The sequence below is a fragment of the Panthera onca genome, chromosome A3, assembly GCF_046562875.1.
Source record: "Panthera onca isolate mPanOnc1 chromosome A3, mPanOnc1 haplotype 2, whole genome shotgun sequence".
Classification (NCBI taxonomy): domain Eukaryota; kingdom Metazoa; phylum Chordata; class Mammalia; order Carnivora; family Felidae; genus Panthera; species Panthera onca.
This window is the reverse complement of record NC_138341.1, coordinates 31,897,497-31,911,813: the sequence shown is the minus strand read 5'-3', so window position 1 is coordinate 31,911,813 and position 14,317 is coordinate 31,897,497. Positions and strand designations below refer to the sequence as shown.

At 35.9% G+C, this 14,317-nt stretch overlaps 1 protein-coding gene across 3 annotated transcripts in view; it reads left to right on the top strand.

The window, feature by feature from the left end:
* Window positions 1-14,317, top strand: part of SOS1 (SOS Ras/Rac guanine nucleotide exchange factor 1) — a 151,091-nt gene that overhangs the window by 84,896 nt on the left and 51,878 nt on the right. For all 3 annotated transcript variants that reach the window (XM_060653109.3, XM_060653104.3, XM_060653093.3), the window contains exons 6-8: window positions 2,717-2,860; window positions 9,334-9,444; window positions 9,521-9,619. In XM_060653109.3, coding sequence (XP_060509092.1) covers window positions 2,717-2,860; window positions 9,334-9,444; window positions 9,521-9,619 — 354 coding nt within the window. The remainder of the gene's footprint in view (window positions 1-2,716; window positions 2,861-9,333; window positions 9,445-9,520; window positions 9,620-14,317) is intronic.

The window sequence follows — 14,317 nt, the reverse complement described above, 5'->3', positions numbered from 1 at the left end:
TATCTAATAAAAGACTTGAACCCATAATATATAAAGGACTTAGACAATTCAATAATTAGAATAACAGCCTGACAATTTTAAGTGGGCAGAAAATTTACACACTTTATAAGAGAAGCTATTCCAGTGACCAAAAAGCACATTGAAAGATGCTCAACATCCATAGCCCTCAGGGTTATGCAAGTTAAGACCACAATGAGATACTACTACAAACTCATTAGAACGGCTGTAATTAAAAAGTGACATTACCAAATGTCAAAAAGAGTGTGAAGCAACTGCTTGTGGGAATGTAAAATTCCCTCATTGCTTGTAAGAATGTAATCTGGTACAAATACTTAGGAAAAGAGGTTGGCCGTTGGTGTAACATTACACATAAACTAGCCATACTGCCTGCAATTCCACTCCTAGGTTTTTACCCAGAAGAAATGAAAACATGTCCACACAAAACTTGTTTGTGAATGTTCATAGCAGCTTTATCTGTAATGGCCCCAAACGGGAAACAACCCAAATATCCATCAACAGGTAAATGGATATACAAATTGTGGTATGTCCGTACGTATGGAATACTACTCAGAATTAAAAGGAATGAAGTAGTTATATAAGCAACATGGATGCATCTCAAAAACGTAACCTAAGAAACTAAACAAATATGATTATGTATGATTCCATTTGTTTAATATTGTAGAATTCTAATCTGTAGTGACAGAAGGCAGATTGCTGGTTTCCTGGGGGCAATAGAGGTGATTAATGGGGATTGAGCATAAGGAAACTTCTCACGGTAATAAAAGTGTTTTATATCTTGACAGTGGTGACAGTTATAAGAGTAAATACCATCATAAAATCTCATCTAAAAGTACATCAAAATAGGTGTATCTTATTGCATATGAATCCTACTTCAAAGTTGATTTGACAAAAAAATATAGTCAATAATAAAGATAATCAAATAAAAAAAGTAACTGAACAAATGCAAATGAGTATTTGTTTTTCAATTACCTAGACGTTTTTCTAAAGTTAAGATTGACAATCTTGTATGTAAGGGTTGTATGTAAGGGTTTGACCAAACTGTTACTCCCATACACTGCTTATGGGAGGGTAGACCAGTGGACTGTTTTAAAGAAAATATCCATTGGCATTTCAAGTGTGTAACCCCATGACAGAAGCCCATCCAGGAATCTGACCTACAGAACATCGTAAGTCACCCAGTGTTGAATTGAGCATTCTTGTATCGTGTCTACTTGTAACAAAAATGAGATAACAAAGGAATAGAATGAAGACATGAAGTAAAAGGGGACTGTCTGGACTCATGGGGGTTTTTTCTGTCACTACTGGTAGAACAAGAGCTGGGCATCCCATGAGAAAGCCCAGGTAAGAGAAGCGCTGAGGCAGTTGGGAGGTTTGTGTAAGCACTTGTGCTCCATACCAAAGTAGGGTGGCTGTGTTGAAGGAAAGCGCCGTATGACTGAATGGCTACCTGAACTAGCCATTTTCTTCATGAAACACTACTTTTACCTGAAAGAACAACTGACAGGTCTGTAGTTATTTAGACTTGTGTGTTTGGCAGACATTTCTCAAAAATGAATGAAATGGGGGAATAAAACGAACAAACCTGTCACTTCAAGGAGAGTGGCAATATTTGTTGACAGTGATAAAATTTGAGCTTCCAAATGAAATAAAATTTTGGAAAATTTGTATCTACTCCCAAGATCGGTGGTGATACTAATAGGTTTGGTCTTTTAATATTCTATAGTTAAATGTGTTAACATTTGGAAAATCTGCAAAATTCAATGGACCACTGTTTTCCAAGTGACCAAATTCATAATGCTACGAAAACACACATAGGTAAAGAATCCTTTCAAAATTTAAGATAGCCCGATGGATTTTGATGTAACAGTACAAAATTGATGTGGTTTCAGATTCCGCTTGCAACTAACCTTTAAGAAACTATCATTTGTTGATTTGGGGCATACTAGCATGAAAGGGTGTTCACTCCATTTATATGAAACGTCCAGAATAGGCAAATCCAGGGAGATAGAAAGTAGATTAGTGGTGGCCACCCCCTGGGCAGAAAAGAAGAATGGAGGATGCTGCTAATGGACATAGATAGACCTTCTCTTTGAGGTGACAAAGATATTCTGGAATTTTATACTGGCGATAATTGAACAGCTCTGAATATGTGAAAACCATTGAATAGTGCAATTTAAAAGGGTGAATTTTATGGCATGTGACTTACATCTCAATAAAGAAACTGTACTGAAAAAGAAAAGAATATCTACAATTATTTGAGTAGACAATTAAAATATTCCTCCCTTTCCAACTACCTATCTGTGTAAAGCTAGATTTTCTTTGTATGCTTTAACCAAAACAATGTCTCACAACAGATTAAATACATATATATGAAAATCGAGCTACCTTCTATTAAGTCTATTAGAGATTTGCAAAAATGTAAAAAAGTGCCAGTCTTCTCACTGTTTTAAGGAATTAACAGTTTTCAAAAAAGTGCTATATATTGAGAACCACTGACCTTAAAGAAATATATTTGCAAATTGTACACCTTTGCAAAAAGAATTCTTGAGCTGTCTTTTGCTTACGTTTCTAAGTTGTTAAAATTTCTCACTGTATTTGTCATGTTAAATTTTATGATTATAAAATGACTTATTGGCTTAAAATTTGTTTTTTATTCTATAGCCTAACTGAATTAATATGTTTTTCCTCCCGACAGGACGTAGAAAATATATTTAGTCGTATAGTAGATATACATGAACTTAGTGTAAAATTACTGGGCCATATAGAAGATACTGTGGAAATGACTGATGAAGGTAGTCCCCATCCCTTAGTAGGAAGCTGCTTTGAAGACTTAGCAGAGGTAAGTACTTTAATTATACACCCAAAAAAGTCCATATAAAAGCCCTACATTGCATTAAAATTGGAGTCTTAATTCATGTTTCCAGCTAAAATCATAGATATTAACTGATGACCACTCAGCTATATTGCCTGTTCCTCATAGGGTCATTGTCAACATTTGTTTCTATTGTCTTATGAAACCCACAAAAAAGTAGTCTCTTATCCATTATGAAAAAGGAGATCCCACCAAGGAGAGGCATTTACAGCTGACACTCAATCATCTGTCTTATATAGCAAAGCTAAGAAAAGTCCATGAATGCCCTGTCAATGAAGAAGCCATGGAACTTGGATCTGAGGTTAGACTACTTGTGTTCTGGTCTAAATTCTGCTACTTACTAGTTGTATGTGACTGTGGGCAATTTATCTCAAATCTTTAAACCTCCATTTATATATATATATAAAATAGAGATAATAGTAGGGCTCAGGATTTTTGTGAAAATTAAAATAACCTACCTAAAATATTTAGCTAACCACCTTCACACAGTAAGCTATTCAATATATGATAACTATACGTTATAATTTGGAATAGTAGGAGTGAAGTGAATAGGAAAATCAAGTCTAGGACCTAGATGATTCAAATGCTGTGGGGGTGGAAAAATAGTGACCCTCTCCTTGGGTATTCAAATGCTACAGTATATGAGTTAGTCCTAATAAGTTCGCATTGGTAGTCATTCTCAAATTTTTAGCTCTTCCTTTGTTCTTACTCTAAAATCCACAAACACAGAGTTGAGTTTGTAAAATAAAAAATTTAAGATTTTCAGGCAGAATAGCTTAAGCTTCACTAACAGCCCCTCTACTCTTGCTTCAAACACATAGAAGTCATAGAGTATATTTTTTTTAAAAAAAAGGAATATATATATATATGGGGTGCCCAGGTGCCTCAGTCAGTTTAGTATCTGACTCTTGGTTTCAGCTCAGGTCATGATCCCAGGATCATTGGATCGAGCCTCGTGTTGGGCTCCTCACTGAGTGTGGATCCTGCTTGAGATTCTCTCTCTCCCTCCCTCCCCCTCTGCTCCTCTTCCCCACTGTGTGCTCTCTCTCTCTCAAAAATAAATAAATAGATATTTTTTATAAACTTAAAAAGAAGGAATATGCATAACTGGACTAAAAAATAAGATCAGTAGTAGAGTAGAAATAGAGTAGGCATTCAAGGTAATGATCTCTGGTAGCTGAGTGTTCAACTCTTAAGGATAATGAAGATTAAATGTGCTCCATGAAAGTGAGCAAGATTTCTTGTTTCAAGACCCTGATTGTAAGAGGATGCCAGAGAAATCTGTCAATTTCCTGCCTGCAAAGTTTTATAGAAAGTTGTAGACTTGAGGTGGGGGAACAGAAACACTACCTTATAACAAATATACTTTAAAACTTAACAAATTATCCCACAATATTAAGCCAATGTGACTACAGAGCCTGAGACCCAAAAATCACAGAACAGGTTCTGGTCTGAAAGAATGATCATAAAGAGATGGGAGAGAAAAAAAGGAAACCAAACATTAGAAGCCTCCCCCTAAGAAATCCCTAATACGCAATTCCAAAATACAGGACAAATAATAATGCTTAGTGTGATATCTAACAAAATCAACAATTAGGAAAAAAATCATTCCAGATGAAATTAATTTTGTGCAATAGACATATGAAGACTTTAAAAGAAGTTTAGGAGGCTCAAAGAGATAAATGAAGAAATATTTATAAATAAGACATTGTGAAGCAAAAATAAGTGGAGGGAAAATAAGAACAGGTAGCTCTCAAAAGAAACAATTAGGGGCTCCTGGGTGGCTCAGTCGGTTAAGGGTCCGACTCTTGATCTCAGCTCAGGTCTTGCTTGATCTTAGGGTCATGAGTTCAAGCCCTGCTTTGGGATCTGTGCTGGGCGTGAAGCCTACTTAAAAAGGGACATGGGTGTATGCCTGGGTGGCTCAGTTGGTTAAGCATCTGGCTTTGGCTCAGATTATGATCTCACAGTTTGTGAGTTTGAGCCCCACATCAGGCTCTCTGCTGTCAGCCCAGAGCCCACTTCACATCCTCTACCCCACCCCCACCCCATCTACCCTTCCTCTGCTCACGCATATGTGTGCACTCTCTCAAAACCAAATAAAAACTTAAAAATAATTAGGGATATTGGAAGTTAAATATAAATAAAAACTCACTATGTAGCCAACATTTGCTAGACCTGGTTCAAAGAGAAAATTTATGAATTGGAAAAAGGAATTGAGGAATTCACTGAAAATGTGACACACAGAAACCACGATTAGAGTATGATCCTCTTAGAACAGCTAAGAGTAATGAAGTCTACACTGAAAGACTTTCATATTGTCTAATAGGAGTTTCAGATAAAGAATGGTGGAGAAGAATAATTTGAAGGGGTAAAAGCTGAGCATTTTCCAGAAATGAAGACATGAGTTCCCAGGTCAAAAATGAATTCCAAATAGTGGGCAGGATAAATAAAAATAAACCTACAGTCAAAAACCGTTACAGTGAAACTATGGATCAAGGATAAAGAGAAAATCTTAAAAGCTGTAAGAGAGAAAAGAGTACTACTTGAAAAGGAACTATAATTAGAATGACAGAAGACTTCTCTTTAACAATAGAGGCTAACAGTCAGTTGAGGAATATCTTCAAGTACTAAGGGAAAATAGAATTTTCTGTCCAACTCAACTTTTATTCAAGAGTGAGTTCAAAATTTAAAATAATAAAGCTTGCGGAAGCAAATGTGAGAGATCTTCATGACCTTAGAATAAGCAAAGATTTTTAAAACAAGACACCAACACCATAAAAGAAAAGATTGATAAGCTAGATTTCATTAAATGTAAGAACATGTGTTCAGCAGGGGTGCCTGGGTGGCACAGTCCCTTAAGCATCTGACCCTTGATTTCAGCTCGGGTCATCATCTTGTGGTTCGTGGGTTTGAGCCCTGTGTCAGGCTCTGCACTGACATTGTGGAGCCTGCTTGGGATTCTGTGTGTCCCTTTCTTCCCGCCCATCCCCTGCTCACGTGCATGTGCTTGTGTGTGCTCTCTCTCAAAAATAAATCAATGTTTATTTAAAAAAAAACTGGTTATCCATATGGAAAGAAAAAACTCCTTCCTTAGCTCACTTCATACCCAAGTTCTCAACAGATTAAAAATCTAAAAAACAAAAAGCAAATTTTGAAAGTTTGGAAGAGAGGGGCACCTGGGTGGCTCAGTCAGTTAAGTGTCTGATTCTTGATTTCAACTAAAGGTCGTGATCTCGCAGTTCATGAGATCAAGCCCCGCGTTGGGCTCCATACTGACAGCACAGAGCCTGCTTGGGATTCTCTCTCTCTGCCCCTCCCCCACTTGTACACACATTTTCTCTTTCTCTCTCAAATAAACTTTTAAAAAATTCAGAAGAGAATATAGTAGAATATATTTATGACTTTGAGATAGAAAAGCTTTCTTGGGGCACCTGGGTGGTTCAGTCAGTTAAGCGACTGACTTCAGCTCAGGTCACGATCTCATGGTTCATGAGTTCAAGCCCCACATCGGGTTCTGTGCAGACAAATCAGAGCCTGGAGCCTGCTTCGGATTCTGTGTCTCCCTCTGGCTCTCTGCCCCTCCCCCACTCTCTCTCTCTCTCTCTCTCTCTCTCTCTCTCTCTCTCTCAAAAATAAATAAATATTAAAAAACTATATTTAAAAAGAAAAGTTTTCGTAAAGAACCTAGAGAGTGCAAGCCATAAAAGATTAAAGTTTTTAAACTTCTATTCACAAAAAGACACTATAAAGTTATGAGAATATGAAAGAATGAAGTTGAACTTTGTGCCTCACACCATATACAAACATAAAATAGATCTAATGTAAGAGCTAAAATTATAAAACTCTTAGAAGAGAGCATGGCTAAATCTTCACAACCTTGGCTTTGGCAAAGGATTCTTAGATGTGACAACCAAAGCATGAGCTACAAAACAAAAAAATACATAATTTGGACTTGGGTGGTAATGGGAGGGAGTGAGGTATGATTCTAAAGGGGCAATGAGAGATCCCTGTGGTGATGGAAATGTTCTGTACTTCACTACATCAATGTCAGTGGCCAAGTTGTGATATTGCACTATATTGTACTATTGGAAGATGTTACCTTTGTGGGAAACTGAGTAGTGTGCACACAGGATCTTTCTATATTATTTATTACAATTGCATGTGAATCTAAATTATCTCAAAAAAAGTATATTTAATTCAATACAATGTTAAAGAATTTAGAATAAATGAGTGGAAGAAACTACATTAATCCAAATGGATAAGTCTTGGACATAAGTTTGAATGTAAAGTACAAATTGCAGAAGCATAAATACATTACGATATTTATATAAAGTTTGAAAGCATTGCCTTATTTCTTGATACATGTGTAATTATATAAAAACATACATGGAAATGATAAAATTCAAATTCAGGATAATGATTTCCTGTGGGGATCAGCAGGGGAGGAGATAAGCTTGTGAAAGAAGGATCAATTACCACTAAACTGTCTTTCTTTTTTTTTAAAGAAATTATTATTTCTTTTATTATATTATTATTTATTGTATTATAAAATGTTGAAATTATAAAATGTTGAAATTTTTGGAGCTGAATGGTGAATATAGTTACATTAGTTGTTCTAATGTACTTTTCTGTATGTTTAGAATATTCTACATTTTTAATCATTAATATACAATTGTGTATATTGATCATTGTTTTGTGAATCTTGTATTGAGTTTTAACCAGTAAACTAATCATGTATTAACTTATATAAGGATATAAGGAAAATCATGTATTAACTTATATAAGGATTCTTAGTAGTGCTAAGAGTTCTACAAATTTATGCTCAAGGATAAAACTATATGATGAGAGGTTGGATTCCCAGTTGGCGATTTTTTTCCCTTTTGAGATTAGCCAGGTAAAATTATAATACTGCATACTGTTTATTCAGTACTTTATATGTGCGTGCACTGTTTGTAAGCATTTTGCATGTTATCATTTAATTCCTAAAGCAACCCCTTGAGAGTAGGTATTATCCACATTTTCCAGTGAAGAAACTGGCTTTGTTTATCAGAGCTCACATAGCTAATAAGTAGTACAATCAGAATTAGAATCTGAGTCCCTGTGACTCTAAAGTTAGGCTTTTAAGCCACTTTACTCTACGGCCTTTATGTATATAGTTGTCATAAAAATTCTATAGTACATTTGAGTTTATTGAAAGAGGAGGAATGCAAACATTATCTTCTGTACAAGATAATTTCTAGAGTTCAGGAGACCCAAGATAAAAGCATCAAATCACATTTTTATTCCTCTCTCCCATTTACTCTGTCCATACCTGACTCCTTGTTATTGCTGAAACCTTACTATCCCTTCTTGTAAAACCTACAGTGGACTGCAATTTCCAGTTTACATTATTATAGAAATTTTTACTTGGGAAAGTAGTTGAAGGAGTTGAAATTGGGAAATGAATTAGGAACCAGTTCAAGGAATTCAGGATGACTTAGAACTATATAAGCCGTATTGTGTTTCACAAAGAATAGAACTCCGGTCTCCTGATTTCTGATCTTATATTGTCATTATTCAATCTTAAAAAAAAAAAATCTAAGAAACATTAAGGGTAATTAACACAAACATCATTTGTTCTGTCAGTCCTTTCTGTACTCCTCCACTAGATGTCCTCTTCCTCTTTCTAGAATTACCCTTCCTAGAAATGAGCTCTTGCAAGAAACTAGAGTACTGTTTTCATAATAGTTTCTTAAACCATAAATAAGTTAGAGCATAGGATGGCTTCTGCTAAAATCATGACGCTTATTCTCTTGTTCCTCAGGAATCATCAAAACCAATAGATTACAACCTAACCATTAAAATTGTTTAGTCTATTAACGATTGATGATAGAATTTTTGGGCAGTTTCGATTAAACTCTTGTTTAATTGCTTGCGAAAACCATAACAATGAATTTTAGATGCTATAAACTGTTACCTCTGGCTTACAGAATGTGAAAGTAAAAGTCTACCACTAAGAAATAACCTTGAGAAAATAAATGTTGGGCATCTGTATTCTAAAGGTTTATTATATACTTTACTTCATTGTAGATATCTATATTTTTGTTGTTCAGGCTAAACTTTGTTTTCTGGAACCAAAAGTCTGCCCATTCTTATGACTGTTTTTGTTGAAAATGCTCTACTAGAATCCTTGATGGGAAGTATCATAAAATACAAGAATGCCATTATTCATCAGAAAGAACTGATTTACTTACTCTCTTACTGGAGAATATTAAACTTATCCTATAACAATTATAATTAATAGCCATGTAATTTTGTTTAGAGGCTTTAAGAGAAGTACCTAATTGTGCTAGCTTAGATGTACCCATAATTTCATCTGTCTGTATTTCTGGTGGTAGGTTATTTATGTTTTAACTTGGAGAAAGTTTATTTATGTTTTACCTTCTTTATTTTCTAAGGAACTGGCATTTGATCCATATGAATCATATGCTCGAGATATCTTACGGCCTGGTTTTCATGATCGTTTCCTTAGTCAGTTATCAAAGCCAGGAGCAGCACTCTATTTACAGGTATAGTAATTTTTAAATCAAGATATATGATGTCTGAAAAGTAATCTTAAAAAAAATTAATCACTTTTTTTTTTAGTCAATAGGCGAAGGTTTCAAAGAAGCTGTTCAATATGTTTTACCCAGGCTACTTCTAGCCCCTGTTTACCACTGTCTGCATTACTTTGAGCTTTTGAAGGTAAGATAACTCTTACTGCTATTTATAAAACATTCAAATATGATGCAATTTTTTTTTACCAGTTTGTGAATTATTATGTGAGCACCCATGAATATTAGTCTATATCTATTTTCTTTTTCTAGTTAAGAAGCAAATGTAGGGGTGCCTGGATGGGTTAGTTGGTTAAGTTATCTGACTCTTGATTTCTGCTCGGGACATGATCTCACAGTCATGAGATCAAGCCCCCGCACTGGGCATGGAGCCTGCTTGTGATTCTTCTCTCCCTCTCCTTCTGCCTTTCCCTCTCCTCCCCCTCTTTCTATAAAAGAAAAAAAAAAAAGGGCAATGTAAGTGAATCTGCAAAAAAGTGGTGCGTTTTCTCTAGTTTCAGGAGTGAATTTGAAAGGAATCATCAGATATTTTAATCTTGTGCCCTTTTTGTTTACATGGCCAATTGTTTGGAAACAACCTTGGATATACGCATCCATAAAATCTAGCAAAAAGCAAACAGCTGCAGTATTTTTCATATACATGGACTATAGGCAGGTAAAAACCGACAGGAATACAAAATTACTAACTTAATCATCTGAATAAGACTAAGTGTACATAATTGAGTTTGAGGTTATCATGTATGCTTTCTCTTAAATGAAAAAATAGAAAATTTAACACTCGAAATCTCCACACCTTTCTTAGGTTTTATTGGTAATAAAAAGTAAAAGATTAGCAAAATAATTGAGGGAAAACATGTCTGAGTTTAATTTCAACACCATAATAACCATGTATTTATAGAGAAGATTAAATTGAGGACCAACAGAATGATAAGATTGTAGTTGATGTAATTTCATTTATAATAGTGCAGTGTTTATCGTGATAATAAGCTTTATTTTAGAAAATAAGAACACTAACAACTTTAATCTGAAGGCTCGCATGGTTGGACTTTGGCTATATGTTAAAGTTAAACATTAAATTTTTTAATGTTCCTTGATTTTTGTGTAGTAGACCAATTTGAAGATTGGTCCTTTTTCCCCTTACCATCACAAATATTACAAAAATTGTAGCCCCAAATGCTTAAGTACAGGAATTGTGTGGGAAAGGATTACAGATAAAAACTTAGAACTGAGGGGCACTTGGGTGGCTCAGTTGGTTGAGCTTCCAACTTCGGCTCAGGTCCTGATCTCACAGTCTGTGAGTTCGAGTCCCATGTTGGGCTCTGTGCTGACAGCTCAGAGCCTGGAGCCTGCTTCAGATTCTGTGTCTTCCTCTCTCTCTGACCCTCCCCAATTCATGCTCTGTCTCTCTCTGTCTCAAAAATAAACATTAAAAAAATAATAATAATAAAATAAAAAAAAACTTAGAACTGAATAGTGCAGTTGAGTGGAAAACTTAGGATCAAAAATTGAGAAATGGTGGGGCGCCTGGGTGGCTTGGTCGGTTAAGCAGCCGACTTCGGCTCAGGTCATGATTTCGCGGTCCGTGAGTTCGAGCCCCGCGTCAGGCTCTGTGCTGACAGCTCAGAGCCTGGAGCCTGTTTCAGATTCTGTGTCGCCCTCTCTCTGACCATGACCTCTCTCTGATTCATGCTCTGTCTCTCTCTCTCTCAAAAATAAATGTTAAAAAAAATTTTTTTTTTAACTGAGAAATGTTAAAATTAAGAGATTATTTATCCTCCCCAAATAGTCTGTTTTTTTTTAATGCTACACAAAACAAATTGGAAAAGGCAAATATAAATTGTGCTACATCATACACTTTAAACACTCACTAGTGACCCTCACATAGTGTGCCAGAAATTCTTTGTAAAGAAATCTGCTCCTCAGACCCCTTCTGCAAACATCTTGTATACATTTGTTAATGGCTTTGGTTCGCTGCCTTTACGTTTGGGAGCTGGACAATATCAAACGTCTGCTACTGTGGATAATTTATCTTCTTTTTTTCATGTTTTGCATTTATTTTAACTGCTATATGCTTCAAACTATCTATCTATCTATTTATTTATTTAAAATGTTAATTTCTTGAGAGAGAAAGAGAGAGAACAAGCGGGGGGGGGGTGGGGGGCAGAGAGGGAGGCAGAAAGAGAGAGAATCCCAAGCAGGCTCCACACTCATCTCAGAGTCCGATGTGGGGCTCAGTCTCACAACCACAAGATCATGACCTGAGGCAAAATCAAAAGTCTGATGCTTAACCGACTGAGCCACCCAGGTACCCCATCAGACCATTTTTTATACTGCCTATAAGCTGATGTCTTTCTTTTTTTTTAATTTTTTTAATGTTTATTTATTTTTGAGAGAGAGAGACAGAGCATGAGCAGGGGATGGACAGAGACAGAGGGAGACGCAGAATCCAAAGCAGGCTCCAGGCTCTGAGCTGTCGGCACAGAGCCTGATGCAGGGCTTGAACTCATGGACTGTGAGATCATGACCTGAGCCGAAGTCGGACACTTAACCGACTGAGCCACCCAGGCGCCCCTGAGCTGATGTCCTAATACGAGCAATAAGAGAAGATTTAGAAAACAGCTTCTATCATAAAAATAAGCGCAACAGAGGTCTATCTAGCTTCCATTCCCTTAAACTAGATTTCTAAATTTAGACATTCTTATCCAGAAACCATGGGTTCAAAGCAGTGAGCTAAATGGTATTATGGCTGACTACAGATGTTAAATGTCTAAAGTTAAGCATAGGATAGTGTAATTCAGGAGCCATTGTAGTAAAAACACAATTAACAGCTGGCTATTGTACTATTCCAGTTTTAAATTTTAAATCAATCAAACAGCTGTGAGGTGCGTTTATAATTTTGGTAATTTCCTCTTTGATAAGAATAGTTTTGAAAGGTGTTTTATTTTTTAAATGAGCTATCCTAACATTTTTTTAGGGTTGATATCCTGTTTAAAGTTTCAGACTCCTTTCCATCCTTCAGATTTTAACTTGCTTTTACATTACTCTTGCATTTTCTGCCATTTTTCTTTAATTTCCTCTCCTTCTGGAACTCTAGTTACATATATGTTGAACCACTTTATGTTGTCCCACAGATCTATAAGATTGTTCGTTTTTCTTAAATCTTATTCTTTGTTCTTCAAATTAGTAATTTTTATTGATCTATCAATAGAACTGTTAGTATCTTGCTTACTCTTGAATTTCCATTTGGATTTTGTTTTACAGTTTCCACAGACTCTCTATCTGTCCATTCAGTAAGACCATGTTTTCCTTTAATTCTTTGAACATGATCAGAAAAGCCACTTTGAAGCCTTTCTTAAATCCAACATCTGGGTCCACTTGGTGTCAGTTTCTATTAACTGACTTTTTTTCCTTGAACATGAGTTATATTTTCCTGTTGTTTGTTAGTTAACAACTCTGGATTCTATAGTGTTGAGGATTGTGGGATTCTTGTTTTTGGATTGTTGGTTTTTTACGCAAGTAGACAGTTAACTTTCCTGGACTCAGCTGCAAATTTGTCTCTTCTGTGTTATACAGCAGCTGATATCTCTGTTTACTTTCTAGGATTTCCATATGATGCTTTTTTAGCCTGATTCTCTTGGATCTTCCCTACACATGTATGATTTGGTAGTCAGATAAGTGTGTGGGCAGAGATGATGTTCAGATTTGTGGGCACAGTCTCTGTGGTTCCCTTATACTTGGAGATTTCATCCTTAATTTCCAGCCATTCTCTCAGCTTTAAACGTTATCCCCTGGCATGTGAAACCAGTAAGGCTTCAGTTTTCTGCTGCCTGAGCTGTGTATAATTTGGGGAATAAACACAGTTTTTTTGTGTTTTAATTTTTTTTAATGTTTATTTTTGAGAGGGGGGAGGGACAGAGAGAGAGGGAAACACAGAATCTGAAGCTAGTTCCACGCTTGAGCTGTCAGCACAGAGCCTGATGTGGGGCTCAATCTCACAAGCCATAATAAGATCATGACCCGAGGCAAAGTCGGCCGCCAAACCAACTGAGCCACCCATGCGCCTCTGTAATTTCTTTTATTACTGCATGTTTCAGACTAGAAATTGAACTTAGCTTCAATCTGCTAAAACTATTAGTCTTTTTATAGAAGGAAGATACTCTGATAGGTATACAGAAAGCTGAAGAGCACATATTTAGCATCTGCTAAAAGTGTTAAAGTATTACTTTAAAAAAAAACAGCAAAAATAAATAAAAAACAGCTTTATTGAGACATAATTTCCATGCCAAGTGTTCTCCATTAAAATGTACTGGAAAAAAAAAAAGAACAAATTCAGCTCCAAGGACCTGTAGGGAAGGAAATTTTTCTTCAACCCACTTACTGGGTCTGAAAAGTAAACTGACAAAGACTAACAGGAGAAAAAGCATACAACTTTATTTATTCATACAAGTTTATTTGATGTCACTTTTACATGATACAGGAGCATTGGCGCACTGAATATTTAAGGTGAAGGAACTTAAGAAAACAGAAGCAAGAAGGTCATTGATCTGTTTTCTAAAACCCCTTCGACTTAAAATATTTAATATGTCAAGGTGCTATTTGGGGGGTAGCATGTCCTGAAACCCATCACTCCTTTCACCTCCTCCCACCCCCAATCCCATCATTTACTCACGAAATTGCTCTGGATAAAGCAGTGACCCCTTTGCTATTAGGTAATAAACTGCCACACCAAACGTTGATTATGGCAACATGAAAAACATTAGGAACTTATGCAGTTCTCATTAGAATTAAAAGGATTCAATGAAGAGAGGGGTATAAAAAGGGAAATGTA